Source organism: Trichoderma ghanense, assembly GCF_004382785.1.
Source record: "Trichoderma ghanense strain CCMA-1212 chromosome Unknown scaffold_1, whole genome shotgun sequence".
Classification (NCBI taxonomy): domain Eukaryota; kingdom Fungi; phylum Ascomycota; class Sordariomycetes; order Hypocreales; family Hypocreaceae; genus Trichoderma; species Trichoderma ghanense.
Genome location: NW_027395664.1, coordinates 253,757 through 276,870, shown reverse-complemented (window position 1 = coordinate 276,870; position 23,114 = coordinate 253,757). Strand labels below are relative to the sequence as shown.

Below are 23,114 nucleotides of genomic sequence, written 5' to 3'. Positions count from 1 at the left end.
CCCCCCCTTTTAATCTTTCACGCACGAGAAGCAATGAATTCTTTTTATTCTAGATAAAAATGCATGGGCCCCCAGGAAAATAGTTTTGCAAATTTCGTACAAGAAAAAATCTATTGAAGATACCGGCCGTTCCAACTCTTTCCCGATCACACCAGTACACAAAACATACGGGGGTATTGGACTTCATGTTTGTGAGTGTATTGAGGAAGTGGCCTCGTCACCTGAGTTTGTAGTTCAAGTATTGCCGTATGCCTCTGTACTACCTACCCCCTCCTGTCGAAAGTTATTTGGGTGCAAGAGGGGCATGGTTCTTCTGCCTGAGGCCGTTGTGCAAGGTCTTGGGTTAGGGATTAAAGTGCCGGCATATCCTCCCACGCTGCAAAGACCAAGGTGTCAGATATAGTATTCAAACATTAGGATGGTCTCTAAGTGGTAAACCACCCTCAGCCGACCTCTTTTCTGTATTAGATAAGGCTTCGAATCAAACGCACTCTACCATGCCCCATCGTTCAAGCCCTCGGCCCATACCCCAAGTAGTTTATGGATGTCGAACCTTCTCTTCCTCGTGGTATACCGCCAAGCTCCTCTAAAAGTTCTTTGCCCACATTGCTCTTCCCGCCTGTGCCTTTACGCTCATCGGCAGAAGCATGTGTATACGCTGTATCACGCCCCGATTCATGAATGTGTCTTTGCCCACTCCTTGAACCACTCCAGGGCCTCGGGATTCGCGACGCTGGCGTTCGTCTTGACGCTCATGCCCGACAGAATCTGCTTCACGGCAACTTCAATCCTGCAACACAGTGTTAGCCAGTGGACCCTGGATATTTCTCCGCAACTACTCCGTAGACTCACTTCTTGCCGTTGCCCGTCTTGGGAATGCCGCCGCCGCATTCCTCCACTATGCCCGGGACGTGACGCGGGCTGAGCTCGCTCTTGATCTTCTGCTTGATACGGTTCCTGAGATCGTCGTTGAACTCGTGGCCGGGCGTCACGACGACGAACAAGCACACCGTCTCGTCCGTATCCGTGGCTCTCCTCCGCCCGACGCACACGGCGTCTTCTACCTCGGAGGCAAAGAACCGGATCAGGATGTTGTAAATCTCGGCTGAGCCGAATCGCACGCCGGCCGGCTTCAGGACGCCATCGGATCTGCCCAGCATGAGAAGCCCGCCCGTCTTGGGGTCGGGTATCTTGACAAAGTCGCCGTGGTGCCACACCGGACCCCCGATGCCGCAGATGTTCTCGAACCGCTCAAAGTAGGCAGCCTTGTACTTGTCGTCGCCTTTGGGGCCGAAAAAGGTCAGGGGCTGGCAGGGGAACGGCTTGACGCAGACGAGGTCGCCGGGCTCGCCCGCGGGAATGTCCTCGCCCGTGACGGAGTCGACGGCTCTGATGGCCATTCCCAGGCCGGCACACTGGATTTCGCCGACGCGGACGGGGAGGAGGGGGGAGGGCGCGCCGAATAGGGAGATGATGTCGGTGCCGCCGGTAATAGAGGCAAGGTTGATGGTCTTGGGGAACGCTTCGTAAACGAAAGAAAAGGTGGATGGCGGTAGCGGTGACGCCGTGGAGTATATGGCCTCGAGATGAGACAGATCAATGCTGGAGTCGCGGACGGGATAGACGCCGTTCGCTTCCAAGGCCGTGAGGTAGGCTGCCGAGGTGCCGAAATGTGTCACCTTGAGGTCTGACAGCACGCGGGGGATGGACATGTACGCGTTGGGCCGGAAGGGCGATCCCGAGTATAGAATCAGCTTGGCTCCCACGGCCAGCGCGCCGACGCTCCAGTGCCACATCATCCAGGACGTGGTTGTGTAGTAGAGCATGCTCGACGAAGAGGTCAGAGAGCAATGCAACATGTGCTCCTTCTTGTGCTGAATCAGCGTTCCCAGCGCAGTGTGGACGATGGCCTTGGGCAGGCCCGTGGTGCCGCTGGAGTAGAGGATGTAGAGTGGATGTGACGGCGGCAGCTGCTCGAACGTCAGGGGGTCTGACGATGCGCTGGAGAGGAAACTCTTGTAGTCGACCGCCTCGACGCCGTGGGCCTTGATCTCGTCCATGCCGAGGTCGCCCACGATGTTGTTGATGACGATGACCTTCTGCAAGCCCATCTTGCTGAGCTCTGCGACAATGTCCGTCGTCTTGGACGTGCTTGACCACTGCTTGCCATTGTACACAGTCCCGTTGTCGGCGAACAGGATGCGAGGTCCAATCTGGCTCAGCCGGTCCAACACGGCCGAGACGCCGCTGTCAGGGCTGATGCCCGTCCATATCGCGCCGAGCGAAGCGGCTGCCAGCATCGCTACCAAGGCCTCGACATGGTTGGACACATATCCGGCGACGATATCGTGGGGTTTCAGGCCGGCGGCTCGCAAGGCATTGGCGCACTGGCGGACGGACTCGCGCAGCTCGGCCCAGGTGGTGGAGCGCAGGTCGCCGGGCAGCTCCGTGGTGGTGACGACGGCGGTGGAAGAAGGGTCGAGAGGCTCGGAGGTGGGAGGGAAGAGGAGGTTCTCGGCAAAGTTGAGGCGAGAGCCGGAGAAGAAGTCGGGACGGGGGAACATGGGCGCATCAGGCGGCAGGACCTGACCTGACATGTAAGTCGAGCTCGATCAACCGGCACCTGGAGAGACAACGAACCTGCGTATATGGCTGGGACGAGACAATGCCGACAAACTGCCACACCTCGTCCCAGAACTGGGCGACGTTGTCGACGGACCACTTGTAGAGGTCGGGATAACCGGTCAGGTGCAGGTTGTGCTTGTGGTTGACCGTCCGGAGGAAGCGCCACATGGGCGTCGAGGCGGGATCTGCGTGCCTCCAGAGCTCCGATGCCTTGGACGGGATGCCCGTGAAGGCGTCGTCGTGGTCGATGGACTCCCCCATTGCGTCTGTCGTCGTCTTTGACTCTCGAAGTCGTCGTCCTCTTGGTCACGGCACAGGGCAGAGAATCAAGCAGAGAAGATGGTCAGAGGGTCCCGATTGGCGTCTGACGATCTCCTCCCTCTCTTCTATAATAAAAGCACAGCATCAGATAAGTCTTTTCAGGGACCGGAAATGGTTGGGGATCTCTGGCCCAACTGCCGAATCGGCTGCATTTGCGCTCCCCCTCCATCGTGGCCCGTTGCAACCCGCGCGCACCCTCGGTTCTAGACTGGAATGGACGAGAGTGAAGGCCTGAGAGCCGAGAGACAGTGGCTGGAGAGGGCGGATGACTAAGGCCGGTGGGTGTGGCTGGTGCAGAGCTGAACGTGGGAGAGCTGGAGAGCAAAAATAGGTGAGAAGAGGTGAGACGGCGGTTTTGTTAGCAGACGCACTATCACTTGGAGTGCAGTCTAGCGGTATGGGGAGCCGAGGCAAAAGTCAAGAACAAGGTTGAAGAGCTTTTCCCTTTGTTTTTCATTGCTTTTTGTCCCTCTCGTCAAGAGTGGGCCCGAGAAGGAAGCTCGTGTGTCCGAGCCTGGAGTGACACCGTCGAGTGAATCTTTGCGTTGATAAGTATGCTTCCATCAAACACCTCGACTCCCAAAACAAAGTGATGCATCAACAAGGTCAACGATGGGCCAGCCAATGTGAAGCCATCTGCTGCGGGCGACCAGTCAAATACACGCAAGAGAGGCAGAGGCGGGACCAGATACGTGTACACGCACGGAGGACCAAGTCCGTGTTTGCCTCGACGTCGCACCCACGTCTAGAAGCCCTCCATTGTTCGGTCGGATAGGGCTCAATTGTCCTCTGCAGCGATGCGAAAAAGCGCGACGCCCGTTGGCCCGGCTTCATCGGAGAGTTTCGCGACCACGAACCACTAGCAGACATGAAACCCAGCTGTCAAATTCATGGTCCAACAGCTTCATGGCGCCCAGCTGCCAGCTACTGCTTGGGGTAGCACCAGCTCGGCGGCCTTGGTGTCAGCGCCCCTTTTTTGGGCTGCCTCCACGGACGAGAGAAATGGCGGCAAAATGTCATCGCGCGGCCCCTTGCAGATCTCGAGTCGCAATGCTGCCGACAGCTTGTGAAAACGTGCTCTTGGTACAATATATTAGCCAGACAGCTTCTTTTCACCACGTCGGTACATGTATGTGACACGGAGCGGTCCTGCAGGTGGCGATAGTCGTGGCACGGAGCAATAACGCCAAATCGGCAGTAAGACGGCATCCCCTGGCAACCGCCTCTCCAGCAAGGGGGATCGCAGCCGCTCGTCGTCGATTGGGAAAACTACAACCATCGCTCGAGTGACCTCATCCGCTGCAAACACGCGCAGCTGGCATCGGACGACAAGTCGCTTTGGTCTAGCCGTCCAAAGCGTACCTATAGTTGAACCATCGAGTCGTAGGGCGATTGCATCCATACATACCTCGTAAGCCCGGGCGATCCGACCGGCAACACCAGCATGTTCTGCCGGACCTGCACGGCCAGCTCGATCCATCACGCCCTCGGCAGACGTGGGCAAATTAAAAAGGCGACCCATGACAAGCTAGACGCCCACTTTTGCCCTTGTCGTGACGGATCGCTTGGGGCTCCTGAATCCCGGCCTGGCTGGGCTTTCGACCGACCCGACCCTCCTGGTCGCCGTTCTGCAACTAATTTTCCCTTTGCCTTGTCGTCCTGGTTGTTTGGCCGCAGGTGCCGCAGCTCCGTAACTCGGGGGACGAGGCGGAAACAGTCGCGATGGCATCAGGTCGAATAGCGGCCGCGCTGGATAGTTGCCATTGATCCCTAGTGCATCACAATAAGAACGACAATAATAGTAGCAAGCAGATCGATCATGCAGGGCGTCCAAAGGCGATAAAAAGCCGTGGGCAGGCACTGACTTGGGCTTGTCTGAGGCTGGCCAATTGTGACCTGTGCTCCCCTTCCCTTGCCTAACAGGTCAAGGTACCTTAGTCCATGTATTGAACTGCACCGAGAAGTGGCTCCCGCTTTGGTGCCCAGCCGCCATCTCATTGGCCTTGTGGGCTCGTCAAAGAAACGCGGGCCCCTTTCGCCAAATTCATCCCCCCGAGCCAGAGACCCAGAACCTGTCTTCTTCATCTTGCTTTTTTTTTGCTTGCTCTTTTGCTCTTCCCGGCCCTGCGATCGCGGTCACTCTGTCCTTCTGTCGCGTGGTGTCCTTGTGCGGCATCTCCACTGGGAGCTGGGATACGCACGTCTTGCCTTGGGGCAGCGATTCGTTCGTCTGTTGAGAGCCTCGTCTGTGCCTGTGCCTGTGCTTGAGCCTGTGCCCGAGCCAGACCCCAAGCATTGAGTTGCCCGGCCGCTTCCCGGACGTCAAAGACCCGGACAGAGAGGGTCTCGAAAACGCCGTCAAGGCCAGTCGGGACACGCTGCAACACCATCACCATCGCCCTCGGTGCTGGTTTCGATCATCTGCCACCGGTAAGTTGCGCAGCCGGCTCTGGCACGCCTCGCCAGCTCCAGCCCCAACTCCAAATTCCTCCCCTGCCCCTCCAAGCAGACGCCCTTCGTGGAAGAGCCGGCGATGAGCTGCAGGACCTCTATCGCCCTGCCAGTGCCAGTGCCAGTGCCATTGCTATTGCCGTGACGCCAGGCTTCCCTCAAAGCTTGTTAGGATTCGACTTCATCCAGACGCTTGACCGGCTGCGGCCATGGCCTAGTGGCGCCGCCCGGCGAGGCTTTGGAACGTTGTGTATGGCCACACCGCGACTTTTGAGTTGCTTCGGTGCCGAATGGCTTGACCCTCTAGCGAGGCGACGGCTCCGGGGAATGGAACAGATGGAGAAAGGAAAAAGGAAGCCCAGGAAAAAAAAAAAAATCTCGTGCCAGCTTCTTCAGCTCCCCATTTCACTCATTCATTCTCACGCCACGCTTGCACCATCGCCAGCGCTCCAGTCGGCAATTGAAGCTAACTCGCCTTGCTTCCGCTCTTTTCTACAGACCGTATCCTCGGAAAGCCTCGTCTGACCCAAGAGCCGGCTTCTCCCTCGAGTCTGCAACAGGCGTCGGAGAGATCATGCCGCGACGGCTCGCAAACCCCTTCTCCTCCAGCCAGTCTGCCATGTCAGCGTCCGAAAAGACTGGCGAACGACGTCTCTCGGCCTCCAAGACCAACCGATTGAGCCAGCTCTTCTCGTCCAGCCCAAAGTCCAAGGACCAGGCCACCATGCATCAAAGTCAGATGAGCACCATCTCGCCGTCCACGGTGTCGCTGCCCACCATTTCGCTGTCCACCGCGACGGGCGAGGCCAACACCGTCGAGCCCGCCACGACGCTGTTCAAGCCTCAGTCCGCCGAGGAGGTGGAGCGACGGCGGCGCGTCGAGTCTCAATTCGGACCTCTGCTCTCCCCAGAGCACCTGTACGTCAGCCAGGCCCAGGGCAAGCCCTTCACGCGGCCGATTGAGGACGAGCCGGCCTACTACTATCTCTTGACCACGTACCTGAGCTACCTGGCTCTCATTCTGTTCGGACACGTCCGCGACTTCTTTGGCAAGCGCTTCGGTGACCGCAAGCGCTACGCGCCCCTCAAGGTGCACAACGGCTTCGCTCCTCTCAATGATGACTTCGACAGTTTCTACAGCAGGCGGCTCAAGCTCCGCCTGGACGATTGCTTTGCCCGCACCACCGTCGGCGTCCCCGGGCGCTACATCACCCTCAAGGACCGCAAGTCGGACGACTACAACTACTCCTACCGCTACACCGGCACCCACACTGAGACCCTAAACATGAGTTCCTACAACTATCTCGGTTTTGCTCAGTCGGACGGTCCCTGCGCCGATGCCGTCGAGGAATGCGTCAGGAAGTACGGAGCCACCTTTGCCAGCCCCCGGTCTGACAGCGGCACTTCGGATCTTGCCCTCGAGGTCGAGCGTGAAATTGCCTCGTTCGTTGGAAAGCCCGATGCCATGGTCTTCTCCATGGGCTACGTCACCAATGCCAGCACATTCCCTGCGCTTGTGTCCAAGGGCTGCCTGATCATCTCCGACGAGCTCAACCACGCCTCTATCCGAATCGGTGCCCGTGTCTCTGGTGCCGTCATCCAGTCTTTCAAGCACAACGACGTCGAGGCCCTGGAGCGCGTCCTCCGCGAGGCCATCTCCCAGGGCCAGCCAAGGACGCACCGCCCCTGGAAGAAGATCCTCGTCGTCGTCGAGGGCCTCTACTCCATGGAAGGCAGCATGGTCAACCTGCCCGGCATCCTGGCTCTGAAGCGCAAGTACAAGTTCTACCTGTTCATTGACGAGGCTCACTCCATCGGCGCCCTGGGACCTCGCGGCCGTGGCATCTGCGATTACTATGGCGTTGACCCTTCCGAAATCGACATCCTCATGGGCACCCTGACCAAGTCTTTCGGCGCCAACGGCGGCTACATCGCCGCCGAGAAGCACATCATCGACAAGCTCCGTGTGACCAACGCCTCCACCATCTTTGGCGAGGCGCCTGCCCCTTCGGTTCTCATGCAGATTCTCACGTCCCTGAAGCTCATCAACGGCGAGATCAGCCCCGGCCAGGGTGAAGAGCGCCTGCAGCGCATTGCCTTCAACTCCCGCTATCTGCGTCTCGGACTCAAGCGTCTCGGCATGATTGTCACTGGCGACGACGATTCACCCATCATCCCCGTCCTGCTTTACCACCCCGGCAAGATGCCCGCCTTCAGCCGTCTCATGCTCGCCCGCAAGATCTCCGTCGTCGTCGTTGGTTATCCGGCCACTCCGCTCATCAGCTCGCGTGCTCGCTTCTGCGTCTCTGCCGCTCACAACAAGGATGACCTCGACCGGATGCTCATCGCCTGCGACGAAATTGCCGACCTGCTCCAGCTCAAGTACTCGACGGGTATTGCCGGAGGCTTGGAGCCGCTGCCCGAAGGCGTGGCGCCTGAGGACGAGGCCGAGTGGAGGAAGGCCAATGGCATCCCCATCAAGCCCCCCAGGTGGAAGGTCGAGGATGTCATTGCGCGAGGCGTTGTTGACTGCAAGCTTCCCCTACGATGATTGCCTTTTCCCCATTTGTCTTTTGTGAATTTACTTTTTTTTATCATGAATCATGTGGGCAAGCCAACATCGTTCCCCTCCCTTGGAAGAAAAGACACTAGAACGGGCACAAAAAAAGAAAAACAAAAATATCACGGCTTGGTGTTTGGGGCGCAAAGTGTTTTCGTTACTGTCCGGTTCTTGGGAGATGTACAAACGGCCTTGCTTTCTTCCTTGGCAACACATATTCAAGGAAAGGATGACTACTATTACCTTTTAATTCAACGTTTCGACTTGACAGTTTACGATGTTCAGAGTCTTGTGATGAGCGGCTCTGGTTTGGCGGAAGCCGTTTTACATATACTTGATGTGACATATGCCCGAGGCAGCGGCCATGATGCGAAGCTGCAGGGAGGTTCATGGCTGCAGGGCGAACCTTAATAATACAACTACTGGGACGGGGCTCGGGAGCACGACTTGCTGAGGCTGTCGGCTTTTAGCTGAGCGGCGAACCGGTTGGCATTTGCGGGCGAGCAATGCGGATATACTGGGGGATAAGGTGTTTCTTTTCTGTTTTTCTTTTCTTTTCTTTTTTTTTTTCACCCCTCCCGGGGGCATGTGTGCTTGCTCATTGTGTATGTATACCTTATCAACGTGTGCAGACGTGTAGAATGACAAATGGGAGTTGAATATGTGGAGAGCTGACGGCTTTGTTCGAGTGGGTTGCCGATTTCTGTCATTTGTGAGTTGTGATGCCGTGGAGGTGAAGTTGATGCTATCTGGCCCGGGATGCATCCAGTCATTGCAGTTTATTGCTCATGTCTGAGTTTGCCCCATCTGCATTGGTTGGTGGTAGTCTGTGGGGTTTTGATGCTCCATGGAAGCCCGAGCTAGGTAGATATTAATAGAAGCGGGCTTCGAGTAACTGAGGGAATAAAGAAGGATGGGGAAGAAGCCTTTGAAACGCGATGTTTTGCGGGTGAGGAGGGAAGGGGGGACAATGAAGGAAAGCTTCTATCGGGGGGTTGGTGTTTTATCAGTTGAATGTTCATTTTGGTTTGATGTTTTGAGTGCTGTGTGTGGTGGTATATACGAGGTTTGTGAGTTTCATCTTGGAGGTTGGGGGGTTTGGGGGGGATGAAACGCTTTGTGAGGTATGGGAGGTGTTTCAATTTAGGGGGTGCTTGTTTTTCCCTGATGACGGCTTGGAAGCTTCAGGTTTTCACGGGTTGGGATGCGGGAGTAAGACAGGAGACGTCGTGGTAATGGTAGAGGAGCTGGTTTGACCGGCTGTAAGGGAGGCGGGAAAGTGACCGGAGTGAAGTGAAGTGAGTTGTTCCTTGCATGTGGCATGGGGGTTGTTGGATGGGGGGCGAGACGGAGACGGAGACGAGACGAGACGAGACGAGACGAAGTGCGGGCGCGGTGCCTTGTTTGGGCTTGTAAGGTGTGTGTATGTGTAGGGAAGAGGCGAGATTTGCTTTTGTCTTCTGATGCTGGTTTAATGTTCCTTCTTCTATCCTACTGGCACTGCCCGCAGCTTTGTATGTATGTAGTGTGGAATTGCTAGTGTGGAGTTGCTTTTTCCTGTTCGCGTAGCGGGAGCAGGGGTTGTTGGTGTCGTTGGGAGCTTGGTTGGAAGTCTGGACGGACGGAGCTGGAGAAGAGCTGGGCCGTTGGAGGGTGGATTGTGGAGGAGGAGCGGGAGGGATGGGATGGGATGGGATTGGAGTGGTCTGTGGGTTGTGGTGGCTGTGTTGATTCTGGGAGGAGGTCCGATTTGATGGTGTTTTGGCTGTGGTTTGGAGGGTTGATGCGTTTGAGGTGGTGGTTACCCTAGATGTGGTCGAAGATGCAGGGCCAATCTCTCTCTCGAATGATTCGTTTGATGGAAATAGTCCTGGCGTCTTAGCTTGGGTAAGAGCATCTCTGATATAGCCTGTATGAAACGAAGCTGAACTTCCAATGCGTTACTCTGATATTTACATTGGGTTGCTGAATGTCAAGGTTGCGTTATGCCGGCGCAGTTGAAGTTGTTCACGCGTCGTTGCCTATCATGATCTAGTCCTACTTGACAGCACCGCAATGGCAGTCTAACCGTATTCTATAGACTTACAGACACAATCTATTGGATGAAACTCGGAGAACAACAAAAGAAGACACTGTCAACATACAAAGCACCTCATCAACCGCGTCAAACAAAGCACATGCAGTCTGTTCAAGTTCTTTTGCCCTTCACGTTCGCTCAGCCACAAGACAGGGATGGCTGCCGCGCTTGGCCCCGTTACGGCTAGAGGCGCTCGCTCGCTGCCCTGGCGCAATCAAAACGGCGTGCGTGATGCAGTGGAAACGGCCGCTGAGCCGGAGCGAGCGCAGAGGGCGTTAGCGGCTGGCTCCAGGGCTCGTCCCCCGCTGTAGCGTTCTGGCTGTAGCGCTCGACTGGGCTCGTCAACGGCTCCATGGCCTCTTCTGGAGGGACGGCGCTGGAGGCCACTGGGCGGCTTCGACGAGCGCGTACTGGTACTTGCGGCTGCGCCAATGCTGGTGGCCGTCTCAGCTGCAATGGCGGGTCTCTTGCGGTACCTGTACACCAGCCCTCCACCCGCCCGTGCTTCCACTTGTACCTGAACCTGTGCCTTGTCCCGTCGGCTGGCGTCTATTGGCCGAGATTTGACACCTGGGCCTGTTGCGAACTGATTCAACGCGAAGTTCCGAGTTTCGTCCTGTTCCTTGCCTTGCCTTGCCTTGCCTTGCCTTGTCCTGCCTTGCCTTGCCTTGCCTTGCCCCTCCTCACGATCGACACGCAGCAGCCAAGCAAGGCTCACGCTTGTTGTCGCCCTATATCTCGTCGCCCTCGCTCTTGTTTGCCCTCCTCTTTTGCTTCTGGCTGGGGTCTCTGCGTCCCTCCTGCTGACCCTAACTCGCCCACCCGGAGCGCCTTGTATCGATCCATTAGCCGCCCGTTGGCGCTCTGCTCGCCTCCGCACGACTTGGTTCCCCCCCCTTCGATCGGGTTGCCTCAATTCCTACCACAGCCCGCACGCTCCTGAAGCGACGACAACGACGCTGCGAGCGACAGCGGAACAACGGCCGTCTCGAGAACTGGTCCTCCATCGAAAGAGCGCAGCGGCCAAGGGACGGCGGACGAAAAAGGGACAGGCGTCAAATAGGGGACGTCATCCCGCGCCTGCGAGGGGGAGAATCGAGACAACGAAGCAGCACAGAGAGTGTCCCGCTGGCCACGGACGGCGGCGCCCACGATGATGAACTTTGAGGGAGGAACGGGCTACGCCGAGTCGGACGCCGACGATGAGTACGAGCATCACATGGGCGACCACTCGCCCGTGGGCGACTCCGAGACGTCCCCCATGGGCTCCGAGCTGTCGACGTCGGCCGAGCACACGCCCACCACGTACGGCCATCGCAGCAGCATGGACCGCCTGCCCGAGACCATCATCACCGAGTGGACGGCTGAGGAGTGCGCGGATTTCATCAGCGCCATCGGGCTGCCGCAGTATGCCGATACGTTTCTAGGTATGTATTTGACGGCGTGACGCGGCGGATTAATGACCAGGTTGCGGTTCCTCGTTTGTTTTTTGGCTGCCGTTCATGGAGCGCACATTGGCTGATCGGTGGATGGACGTGGCGGTACAGAAAATGACATTGTTGGAGAGGCCCTGGTTGCGTTGCTGCACGACGATCTCAAGAGCATGGGCATCGCCAGTGTGGGCCATCGTCTGACCATCCTCAAGAGCGTCTACGACGTCAAGAAAGCTCAAGACATTCCAATGGAGAGCGACCACTACCTACCATTGTGTAAGGCTCTGCATCCCCCACCCATGAGCAAGGAAAAATGAAACCGTTTGGGACTGACTTTGCTGGATTTGTGACAACACAGCCGCCGATGCCGAAGCCCAATACGCCACGGCAACGCTCAAGGACATTAGACATCTGGTGGAACAGCTTCGGTTGCGAGATGAGCGAATGAGCCTACTGGAGCAGGACCTGCGGCGGATGAACGAAGACTTCAAGCGCCTGCGGGAGGACATGCTGCCGGCGCTGCGGCTGGTCAAGGATGTTCAGCACCCGCTGCCAAATGTGTCCGGGCCGAGTCAACCATACGCATACGAGGCCACGCTGTCTCCGCCGGCGCCGACACCACCGGGAGCCCAGCCCGGCGATCGAGGAGTGAAGCGGCAATACTCCCAGCGGCGGATCCTGATCGGAGCGACGCCCAAGAGCAGCTCGCCGACGCAGGCGACGCACGACCAGCGCATCATGTCAGAGCAGACGCTCGACCCGTCCAGCGCAGCAGAGAGAGCCGTCATGTCGTCGTCGCATCTGGCTGCGATGAACGGAGGCAACCAGCATACCTCACCTTCGGGATACCCCTCGCCAATCATACCATCACCAACCTCCCCTCAAAACCACATGAGCGCAGCGACGCTCGGCTCTCGAACGTACAACTCGACGGCACCCTCCGTACGGACGACGTTTATCGAAGGAGACCTCGGCTACGGCTCGCGAGATAAGGCCGGGGCCGGAGGAACGATTCGACGCCGCGAGACGCCCGTACCCGAGACGCCCAGCTCCAAGGACTCTGTCGAAATCTTCAAGTCCTTCCGAGTGAGCATGGACGACCCCTGCTACAAGGTGCTGCCGGCTGCGCTTAAGAAGTATCAGATCAACGCACCTTGGGACCAGTACGCCCTGTACATTGTCTACGGCGACCAGGAGCGCTGCCTCGGCATGGACGAGAAGCCCCTGATTCTGTTTAAGCAGCTGGATAAGGAAGGCAAGAAGCCCATGTTTATGCTGCGGAAGACGAACAGCGCACAGGTGGACGGCGACATTCCCGGCATGAGCATGAATCCGGCCAGGGGAGCTGCGACGGGCTACGATCCGCCGGGAGGCATCATCTGAGCACGTTCGGTTGATGGGCGTTAGCCATTGCTGTCTCCGGACGACGCTGGCATGGGAGGGCGATTTGTTCTTTTACGAGCCGCGAGTAGGGCTGTCGAATCTGGACGGCTAGCGGTGTATACTTGGAAGAGGGCGCATTGGAGTTGGTAGGGAAAAAGGAAAGGAAAGAGTTTTGCCGACGACGAAGAACGAGACGGAGGCGACATTCCTGGTTGCTGCGTTCTGCGCTTTGTCGCAGCGCCAGAAGAAACTGCAGGCCGTCGCCAAGCGTCTGTACAAGATTGATGCATCGAAGCGAAAAGCGACCTGAACTTGCCATGGGAGTTATGGTGGACCGATATCAAGCTTTACCGACGGACAGTTTGGAACGAGGGGCGGGCCTTGCAGCACAATGAGCAAGGTGCCGAACCTGGGACGTGGTCTGACGATGAACAATGGGCTATTACGGAAGCTTGGGTCGATGATTCTCGAATGGGATCCTATTCTTCTGACCAGCTATGTGCAAGATGATGTCTCTTGGATATACCGGGCGGATGAGCACACACGGAGGAGGGAGGAAGAGGAACGGAAAGGGGGAAACAAACACGGCGGGTTCTTTGGTGTACGGCAATCTGGGCAAAAAATCACGGAGAGGGGAGGGGCTGTGTATTATCTTGTCTTGTCTTGTGTTTTTATCGCTGGTATGTTGATGCTTATTCGGGATGCATGTAGTATTAGGAGCGAGAACCATGTAATACTCTATTGAGTGTTTTTCTTCTTCATATGGTGGACTTGAGTGGTGACTGGTGATGTTCGAGTTGGCTTGGTGTTATTGGTCGAGGATGGGTCTGGGTTTGGGAATGGGGACGGAGCTCAAGTAGAAGAGAGCCTGTTCAAGTAACTGGTTCATGTATAACTATGATGCTTGGGTGAGATGCTGTTGATGGCAAAGCCAGTTTTGAGAATACTAAAGCTGTAGCGTGACGGATGCTTGCCAGGTGGGAAGTGCTCGAGACAATGATTCTTGGTGATGTTGTATGCCGGCTGCGTCTCTTAAGCCATAACATTGAAGCAAAGAAATCTACCAGCAACTACTTGGGAGAGGATTCTCAACCTATGAGGAATGGGATTCGTTGTTTCCGTGATTTTTTCGGGTGGCTTGAGGATGTCGGGTGGGAAGCTGACAGGGCGAACGAGGGTCAGATTTTTTTTGGGGGGGGGGGGGATGATGGCGAGGGTAATGGCGGGTTTTCTGTGTGCTTGCTCATCCATGATCTATTTGATGGATGAGCTTTCAGGCTAATTGGAGCTGGATTAGAGTTTCGATTGTAGCGGTTATGCCATGAGGGAGAGCTGGAGCTGGAGCTGGAGCTGGAGATGGAGGAAGATGGCGTTTTCACGGGTGGGAGGTGGATTGTGGGTGGAAGGGCGTGAATGGGGCCACACTGTTTTCAGAGGAACCCACCCACAGATGGTGTTGATGGACTGGAACGAACTTGGTAGGATACTTGTAGCCAGTCAGGAGGCTGATTTCTAAACCTTGAGCGTTGGGCAGGGTTGGTATGGATCAGATGGGATGTTTAGGTGGAAGAATTTGCGTCGTCAGTGAGAGGTGGTGGTTTACGGTACCCGAGGAGGATCTGCGTGTTATTGCCGTTGCCTTGCCTTGCCTTTAATGCTGCCTTGCGGTTTAGGTAGCGACATGCAATACGTTGTTAGGCTCCCGTCTATAGGTATGCGTCTACCTTTATTTGTGAAACGCGTATATCCGGTTGGGATGCTGGATTGAATGGGAATTTTGGGATTCCTTGAGTGCGGGCGCTAGGAGATGTGGTTTTCTGCATTGTTCGTGTTGGATGCTGATGGTGAACGTTTGCCTTGGGAGTAAGCCTGTTGGTGAGGTTGGGGTTTGTCAATGGTTAGAGTGATGTGTGGCTTGGATCAGATGGGCCATTCTTCCTCTTGTTCTATCACAATTTCATCTTCATATTCCATCACAATTTCGACCTCTGATGCCATGAATGCTCGCTTTGTAATTGCCTCTTAATAATCCAGCAGCCTGGTGACCGATTTCTTCAAAGAAGCAGGATCGTGATAGGTTCAAGAGACTGAAGCCGCGGCTCCCGCACCCGAGGGTTACATCGACGGCCGCGCGCCGAAGGGGAGACGCGGCTTCGGCTTCGGCTTTGGCAAGGCCCACACGGCGTATATTCCACTGATACGAAAGCTCTACTCAGCCAGTCAACTTGTGATCAGGCTAGCTAGGCTAGTACTGTATAGTGTAGCATTGAAGGTGTTGTATTTGCTGCCTGCGTGCATGCACCTTGATCGTCCCTTGGCCGCTTTGAGTCATCGCCGAGATGGGGACGTTCTTGGCCTCGCCGCGTCCAATGAATGGGAGCCGAGCCGGCGGGAACCCGATGTGCTGGTTAACCTTACATGTAATTTTTTTTGGTCATGGCACACATTGATGCAGTTGAGGTAGTGAAGAGGATTGGCTTTTCGTGTGCTTGGGGAGGCGTGACCGCGCGGAGCAAAGTTTGCGTGTGCTTATGCCGGGGCCTGGTGTTAGTCCTTACTTACTACCCGAATACTAGGTAAGATGCTACTGCTGTAAGGCTGTAGAGTCATCAGATGGCGGGTGAGTGACGGGATGGATGTCGTTGGGCTGGGGCTGGGGAAGGGCGTGTCATTTGTTTTCCTTTGGTTTATAAGGAGGAGTGGTTCTGTGCCTTGGATTTGGGGTTTTCTTCTGTTTTGGTTCTGTCTTTTTGTCTGCTCTTCATCTAGAACCTGGGCATCCCAACTTCTTGATTGTCGTTCAACTTTTGAAATACAATATAGCGTTACTTTGGTTTGATACAGGGCGTTTACCGAGACTTTGTATCTATTTGTACTGCCGATACTATCGAGTGACGAGAATGGAGGAGAGGATACCGTGATTAAACTGATCCAACATTTACCATCAAGGTATGGTTATGCAACTGGAGGATACCACCATGATTACCACAACGATGGACACAATGGCTCTCGCATCACCTTCCCTGGACACAGCTAACCATGCACGCAGATGGTCGTCCTACCACGCCTGGGCATCGAGCCCAACCCCGACTTCCCCAAGAACTCGCCTCCTCGTCCAAGTCCCATCCCAACTCCGACGCCCACTCCCACCGACATCATCTCCAGCATCACAAGCAGCAGCGCAACATCCCCTCCGACATCCTCCAGCACCACAGACAACGGAAGCAGCTTCATGCAGGTCGCCGAGGACGGCTCGAGCGGGGACAAGATCCTGCGCGGGTTCCTCGTCGGCATGGCGATTGGCATCCTGCTGAGCTTTGTCATGTGCTGCTGGCTGCCGTGCTTTCGAAAGGGACGGCGGACGAGGTTGCAGAGGAGGAATGATAATATTCGGAGGAGGCTGGTTGTTCTTGAGGATGAGGCGTGGGTGAATGAGAATTGGCCGAGGAGGAGGCCGTGGGAGGTTGGTGATGATGAGAGTGAGAGTCATGTTAGTCATGAGGGGTGATTGTTTGCGAGGGAGTTTCCTATTTTGGTTTTTTTTCTTCTTTTACTCTGTCTATTTTGTTTTGTTGGTGTCAACTGCAGGCGAATTGAGGATTGGACGATACAGGGGAGTTGTCAGGCGTTGGGAACGGGGACATTGGGATTTGCTTTGTCTGTCTTGGGATCGTTTTGGGAATATGAGGGCGTCAATAGTGACGGGCAATATGATGCTGGATGTTCGCAAATAGGACAAGACCAACTTTCAGCTGATTAACCAATCAACACTGAGGCTACCACACACCGAACTCGCAGTGATGTGCACACCGACTTGCAATTCGTGTGAAATGTCCAAGACTGGAGAGGATCCAACCTTGAGACGTTTTGACCAACTCGCTGATCTACGGAGTACAAGGCGGAACCGCACAGCCACCGTCTGGGGCCGGTGGGCCAGCAGTCGCGGCTGTGGCGCAGCAGTGGTGCCATGACGTTGGCAGCCGGTGCGTACGAGTAACGGCTCCATTGAATAAGCAGCTTCAACTTCAATCTCTTCAAGATGTCTGACATCTTGCAATACCTGATTTCCCTCGACTTGATCTTCCAACTGTATCGTCCTCATTCCAGACCATCATCTTCATTTTGAGCTCGTCGAGTCACCTCCAAAACAGGCACTACTGCAGGAGCCCGATCCTTCAGCCTCCGCGCATTGGATCGGCCTGGGCACGGCTTGCAGCCTCACTTGTTAGCCCTGCTTCTGTCCGACCCCTCTGGCCAAGGCTCGCGCGTCATGTTCAGCTGATGATCGTCGCGCCCTGAAGAGTCTCTTTGTTTCTTCGCATACTCTTCATTTCAGCACCTCAGCGTCTCACCTGCGCATTCGCAGCCATGCTCGACGACAGCTTCCCGACTTACCGCCTGCACTCGTCAGAAGATCCCCTGCAGACGGGCCTCTTCTACACCTACAACGGCTCGGACCCCGTCCGCGCCTACAACCTCCAGAGGCCGGCCCCGTCATCCTCGCCGAACCAGTATGCCGTCGCCCTGCTCGACGCCCACTACCCGTCCGTCATCTACGGCGAGGTCCTGGTGAAGCCCGAGTGGCAGCAGCCCACGCTGTCCGCCGCCGAGATCCGCAACCAAAGCGGCACACCACCAGCCCCCGTGCCCATCACGCCCGACTCCTTCTCCGTGCTGCTGTACAACCCCGACCAGAGCATCGCCGTCAAGCGCAACGCCGGCGGCTGGAACCGCGCCGACTCGTGGGGCTTCGAGATGCCCGAGCGCACCTTTAAGCTGCCCAGCGCCAGCAGGCTGGACCAGGAGCTGGGCAGCAACGACGTGTCGGACCTGTCGCCCAAGATCATGTTCCACTGGAAGCGCGACGGCCGCCTCAACCGGGACATGACGTGCTACATGTCCGGCAAGAGCGTGGGCGGCAAGAAGAGCAAGGAGCCGGACATTACCGTCGCCATGTATCGCAGCCAGAAGCACGGGGACGCGCTGTGCATATACGAGCCCAACATGGCGCGCGTAGAGGTCGAGGACCGAAAGGGGCTGGAGGTGGTGCTGCTGCTGAGTGCCGTCGTCGTCCGGGACTTGCATTTTGCGCCTCGGCAGGATCCCTTCAACACGTCTGGCACGGCAGCTGCGGGAATCCTGAATGGAAAGGGGAGAAGAGGGTCACGACCGCTGGGATCGTCGCCCAGCGACCCAACCCTTGTATCAGGAGCATTGGGGGACGCTCCGTCACCAGCACATGCACACACGCCTCCGTTGCGGCCATCCCCGGCGAGCAATGCCGCGAAGCAGGCTGAAATCGACGCCGAGACGCGCAGGCTGCAGGCGATGGTGGCCGAGGAGGAGCGGCAGCGCCGCGCGCGGCTCGCTCGAGAGGAGGAGGAGAGGACGCGCAGGATGCTCCGGCAGGAGGAAGAAGCTCGGCGGCGGCGGAAGCAGGCCGAGGTTGATGCCGAGACGGAGCGACTGCGCCGCGAGTACGGCGTTGCGGCCCCGCCAGTACAGCCGCCTCTTCCACCTTCACACCGGCCTGCTGGGACGGCGGCCATGTCTGGAGCGTTGAGCGGCGGCAGCTGGTATGGCCCGCCGGTCGTGAGCAATCTCCAGCCTCCTCCTGCGCCTCCGCCGCGGCCAAGCAGCGTAGGGCCGCAGGCGTCCGGGGCGCAGCAGGGCGGACGCCACAAGCCGGGCCCCTATTCGGGGCTGGCGGGGGCGCGAGCCAGTGCGCTGAATCTCTTTGGGGGAGGCAAGACGGAGGAAGAGAAGAGGAAGAAGATGAAGAAGAAGCAGAGCGTGTTTTTCTAGCATGGGCGTTTATAAACATGGGGCATAGATGGCATTGCATATGGTTGGCTTATGATTTATGATGTCTTTCAACTGAGCTATTCATGGCACTTATTTTATTAGGATCACTTGATGGGAAAGTTTCACTCGGATCCGACTTGATCATGTTGACTGCAATAAATGCAAAGAGTCTCAAAGGAATTGTTGTATTATTGAAGGTGTTCCGATGCCTATGTCGAACCCTCCTCTCCGTCGCCTCTTTTGTGTATTTCTTGTCTAACTCGAATCAAATGGGTATATGTGTAATACTCATGATGTAAAACTTTTTGTGCTCCCAGCCCGAAAAAACAATATCCTCGCCCGAAATTCAGTAAAGCAAAGCAGATAACTTTTTTGGTGGTCGTCGTCGTCGTCGTGAAAGTTTTGCTTCAATGAATGAACAAAGTTGGTGATTTTGTTTTGCGGTCTTGGTGTTGTAACCCCATTATACCTGATGGACAGGCTTCTCCCGTCGCCACGCCCCCTTTTCTCGCGCGCTCAGGAACACGAAAACTCCAGAAGAAGTAGGAAGAAGAAGAAGAAGCAGAAGGAGATGGAACATTGTCGTAAAAAAAAAAAAAAGTGTGAAAAAGTTCTTTAGACAACGTTCATGGGCAGCTTCATGCCAGCGCCGCAGTTGGCAGCCTTGACGGCGGGCGTTGACGTTGACGTTGACGTTGAGGCCCGGGGAATGGACCACCAGTGGCGCTTTTTGTTGTTGTTGTTGTTGCTGCTGGACTTGTGCTGCTTCTTGTGGTTGTCCTTGTCCTCGGTGGAGGCGATGGAGTTTGCGGCGGTCGAGTTGCGGCGGGAGGTGGACGGGGTTGTGGCCGTTGAGGGGGAGAGGATGAGGTCGTGGGAGATGCCGTTGCTGAGGGCGGCGCGGAAGTGGACGAGGTCGCCGACGAGCATTTTGTATGTGATTTATTGGGGGGGAGTGTGTGTGTGTGTGTGTGTAAGTGGTGAGGGTAGCTTTGGAAGCTTTGTGTTGTTTGATGGAGTTTGATGTAGTTGAGAGTTGTAAATGCAGATGTAGTAGAGTAGTTGTTGCTTGTAGTTGTAGCTGTGTTGATCTTTATAGATGCTGATGCTGATGATGGAATCGTCTTCAACTACGTCCGATGCCCCTCTTCTTATATATAACTTGCAACATGCCTCCATTAAGGTACGTACATTTACACGCTTTTTTTTTGTTTTCACGATGCCGTCGATTTCCATACCCCTTGACGAAGAGACTGATTTTTCTTGTCCATGTGTTTTTTCCCCCTATGATGACCTGCAGACGGAGGATCCGATTTTCTCAAGGCCCGGCTGTTGTGGTTCTGCTCTGCCGGATCCACATCCCGATCGTAGCCAGGGGGGTGTGGAGAGGAAAGGAGCTGTCCCTTTTTGGAAGCATTGCTCATTATGACATGACATGACATGGGAAGAAGGAAGTGTGTGTTGCAAGTGTAACAGCCTATTGGGCATCGTTGAAAAATGCTGTCTTGTACAATAGAAAGTGGATAGAAGTGGGCTTTTCAGCAGGGGTGGCTCAGCTGGGGCTGGGCTTGGGCGCTTCGGCAATGACTCAGCAAGGGGGGATGGAACAGGGGACAGGGAAGAGTTTTTCTTTTTTTTCTTTGGGCTTCTTTTTTGTTTTTTGCTGGTGTGTGTGTGTGTGTGTGTGAGGGAGTGGTTCCTGAGTTTGCCTTGTTTTCAGGGACGCGGTAAGATGCGGGTTAAGGATTGTCTCGGGCCGAAGTGACAGGGGGGGTTGCTTCGTTTTTTTTCTTTTTTTGGTTGCTCATGAGCTGTTGAAGGGACTGATGACTGATGAAGTGACTGATGCTTGATGGAGCTTTGAATACGTGTTCTTGGAGTCATTTCTGCGTGTGACGGGCATGCGACTTGTCTATTGATCATTCTTCATACTTTGACTCATTGGCCGTCATGTAAGCTGTAAGCTGCAGATACCTACTTACAAGTCATCACAACTCCATCTCTAGGAAGAACAGCAGCGACAAAGCCGAAGCCGAACCGTAACATTGAATCAAAGAATCTCGGCGACCCTGCCAGCAGCTTCCACAGCCAATGCCTCGCACACGCCTTTCGCCGACGGCCCGTCCGGCCGATGAAACCCTTTTGTGACATGGCTGCTGCACCTTGCATGGCCTTTTTCAGAGCTACTAACTGACGGGTACCCATTGCCAAGTTTTCTCTTTAGTACACGTATTCTTGCTAGCATCGTGACTTAAGCCCTATGGAGTTCTTCAACGCTTCAGGCCGGAATTGGTATCCATCGAGGTTGCAAGGTAAGGGGCCAAAGTATTGGACCGGGTGAGGCGAGGCCAGCCCGACGACCCGCACCTCGAAGAGCCGGGATCCGTGAAATCCTGCAGCAACACCAAACAGAAAACACAATTCAGGAACCCACTTGTTTTTTTAGGTAACGCCCCCCCCCGTGATGGGAGCCATTGGGGCGGGAAGAGGCTGAGCTGGTCTTGATGCAACTTGTGGCGCCCGTCGTTCGTTTTTGCTCGGGCTCGTGGCGAGATTCAAGGGAGTTACTGGGTTGTGTAAGTGGTTCCTTTGCGTAATGATTACTCCCCTAATACTACCGAGTACACAGAAAGTAGTAATAGTTGTTTGAGGCAGGATCATGGATTCTTGATGAAAATTTGCCCGTGAATGTGACAGTTTGGCCCCGCCCTTGGAGTTTGTACGAGTACCTGATGTGGAAGACTGAGGAGGAATACACACGTATTCCCGTGCTTCGTGTAAGTGGACTTTGATCACGTTGCTTGGAAGTTGAAATGAACGTGGCTCCCTTCGGCAAGGCCCCCCCCCGGCCTTGATTTTACACTGCACGTTTCCCTTCAATTCGAACCCTTCAATGACTTCCTTCCAGCACGTGCATCTTCCTCTCGTCAAATTTGGCCTTACTAGTAATATACAAAAGCTACAGAAGGTGAAGCCCATGACAAACATGTGGATACCTCACGATGTCTTTTCCTCGAAAGAAAAAAAAAAATTTGCCTTGTTCAGGAGAGAGAGAGAGAAGAAAGTGGGAAGTGGATGCGGACGGCGGGAATGGGTGGGAATAGGGGGGCGTTTTCTTTTACGTGGGACCTTCTTTTTTTTCGAAACGACGTAGCGAAAACGTAGTTGGATCGGGTGATGGCGAACTGGAACACATGATTTGAACTTCTTTTTTTTTTTTTTTTTTTTGCTCTCCTTTGATTGATTGAGAGTAAAAATAGATTTGCTTCTTCCGCGGATAGCCGTCTTCTTGGGTTTTGGTATGGGTTGCGAACCTTGATTGTATCCTTACTTTGCTTTGACGTGGAGGGTTGCTTCTGTAGGCTCCATCTCGTGATGGGCTTCGGCTGGGGTCGATGGATGGCAAATCGATGCTTGAAATGCATCAACGCTGGAGTACATTGCACTGAAAAATGTCTGCTCTAGGCGTGTGCCGTTGCCTTCTCAAGACTGCCTTCCCCCCTTTTTACCCTCCACGACTGGATACTGTCTGCCAGAACCTTGACCATTGCCCTGCTTCATCATTCCAATGTCGGCACCACGTCTGGTCCCCCCAATCAAAACACATTGCTCTATTCCAGACCTAACACTTCATATCCCTGCTTTATAATGCCCTCATCCAAAGTCTTTTCGTAACAGATGGTCCAGAGCGGCCACACGCTCAAGTCCTCATACAAACCAATGCTCATCTCCGAGTGGAATCCAGCACCCCCAAACACCGCCCGCTAACATCAGCTCATGCCTTCTGGCTTCTCAAACCCTCCCCTGGCTCTTCGGCAGGAATGCACAAAGCATCCTGTAATCAACCAGACCGACCCAGACTCCGGAATATTCCTTCTCTAGAATTCTCGCATCAGCGCTGCAGTGACAAGCCCTTGTCTTGATAGTTTGCCTCCCACGCCCCCCCTCCAAAGGCTTCTTCGATGTTGTAAATCGGGTTCTGCAGGGGACGCCGCGAGCTATGGAGCTAGGTCTGGACGGACGGAGCATCTCATCGTAGTGTTGCTCGTGTCTCCGTGTCCCATGCTCTATAGCAACGCAGCTCAGTCTTGGTGATGGGTACCTTGTAAATGTCGACGCGCAACTTGGCCCTCAATTTCTCCAGCAGGTCTTTCCACGCCAGCCAATTTCGCAGCTGGGAGGAGCAGGGGGAAAAAGACTCAACGGGTTACAGTGACGGGCAGTAGATGGCGTAAAAAAAGCTCATACACAAAAGAGGCCTGGCATAGGGCAGTGTACTGCTAGCCTCCGAGGTGTCCCCTGCAGGTCTCAGTTCCGTCAGGAGAAAAGCTTTCGAGCAAGCTTTCTAAAGAACATGCGACCGCATTGTTGAAGCATTGGGAGTAGACACCAAACCTGGCGTTTTGCGCGCCCAAACCCCAAGGTCGATACCGCGGCGTGGAGGCCAATAACCTCGGAG

The 23,114-nt window shown here is 55.4% G+C and overlaps 7 protein-coding genes across 7 annotated transcripts; 3 read left to right on the top strand and 4 right to left on the bottom strand.

Annotated features, from left to right (window-relative positions):
* Positions 1 to 675: 675 nt before the first annotated feature.
* Positions 676 to 2,886, bottom strand: CCMA1212_001445 (Malonamoyl-CoA synthetase vrtB; the record flags this gene model as incomplete). The annotated part of the gene is made up of 3 exons (XM_073698869.1): positions 676 to 790; positions 853 to 2,585; positions 2,641 to 2,886. The coding sequence occupies 3 exons, from the start codon at positions 2,884 to 2,886 to the stop codon at positions 676 to 678; spliced, it is 2,094 nt and encodes a 697-aa protein (XP_073562202.1).
* Positions 2,887 to 5,304: 2,418 nt separating this feature from the next.
* CCMA1212_001444 (uncharacterized protein) lies at positions 5,305 to 5,700 on the bottom strand (the record flags this gene model as incomplete). The annotated part of the gene is made up of 2 exons (XM_073698868.1): positions 5,305 to 5,561; positions 5,589 to 5,700. Coding segments are annotated over 2 exons (369 nt in total), but the record flags the coding sequence as incomplete, so codon positions are not given.
* A 271-nt stretch (positions 5,701 to 5,971) lies between these two features.
* CCMA1212_001443 (Serine palmitoyltransferase 2) lies at positions 5,972 to 7,948 on the top strand (the record flags this gene model as incomplete). Its single annotated transcript, XM_073698867.1, has 1 exon — positions 5,972 to 7,948. One exon carries the CDS (start codon positions 5,972 to 5,974, stop codon positions 7,946 to 7,948), a length of 1,977 nt encoding a protein of 658 aa, XP_073562204.1.
* A 3,239-nt stretch (positions 7,949 to 11,187) lies between these two features.
* On the top strand, positions 11,188 to 12,850 carry CCMA1212_001442 (Protein STE50; the record flags this gene model as incomplete). Its single annotated transcript, XM_073698866.1, has 3 exons — positions 11,188 to 11,461; positions 11,582 to 11,743; positions 11,826 to 12,850. 3 exons carry the CDS (start codon positions 11,188 to 11,190, stop codon positions 12,848 to 12,850), a joined length of 1,461 nt encoding a protein of 486 aa, XP_073562205.1.
* A 3,049-nt stretch (positions 12,851 to 15,899) lies between these two features.
* Positions 15,900 to 18,655, top strand: CCMA1212_001440 (uncharacterized protein; the record flags this gene model as incomplete). The annotated part of the gene is made up of 2 exons (XM_073698864.1): positions 15,900 to 16,169; positions 17,195 to 18,655. 2 exons carry the CDS (start codon positions 15,900 to 15,902, stop codon positions 18,653 to 18,655), a joined length of 1,731 nt encoding a protein of 576 aa, XP_073562207.1.
* CCMA1212_001441 (uncharacterized protein) lies at positions 15,909 to 16,340 on the bottom strand (the record flags this gene model as incomplete). The annotated part of the gene is made up of 1 exon (XM_073698865.1): positions 15,909 to 16,340. The coding sequence occupies one exon, from the start codon at positions 16,338 to 16,340 to the stop codon at positions 15,909 to 15,911; it is 432 nt and encodes a 143-aa protein (XP_073562206.1).
* A 615-nt stretch (positions 18,656 to 19,270) lies between the features above and the next one.
* CCMA1212_001439 (uncharacterized protein) lies at positions 19,271 to 19,585 on the bottom strand (the record flags this gene model as incomplete). Its single annotated transcript, XM_073698863.1, has 1 exon — positions 19,271 to 19,585. One exon carries the CDS (start codon positions 19,583 to 19,585, stop codon positions 19,271 to 19,273), a length of 315 nt encoding a protein of 104 aa, XP_073561861.1.
* Positions 19,586 to 23,114: the final 3,529 nt, after the last annotated feature.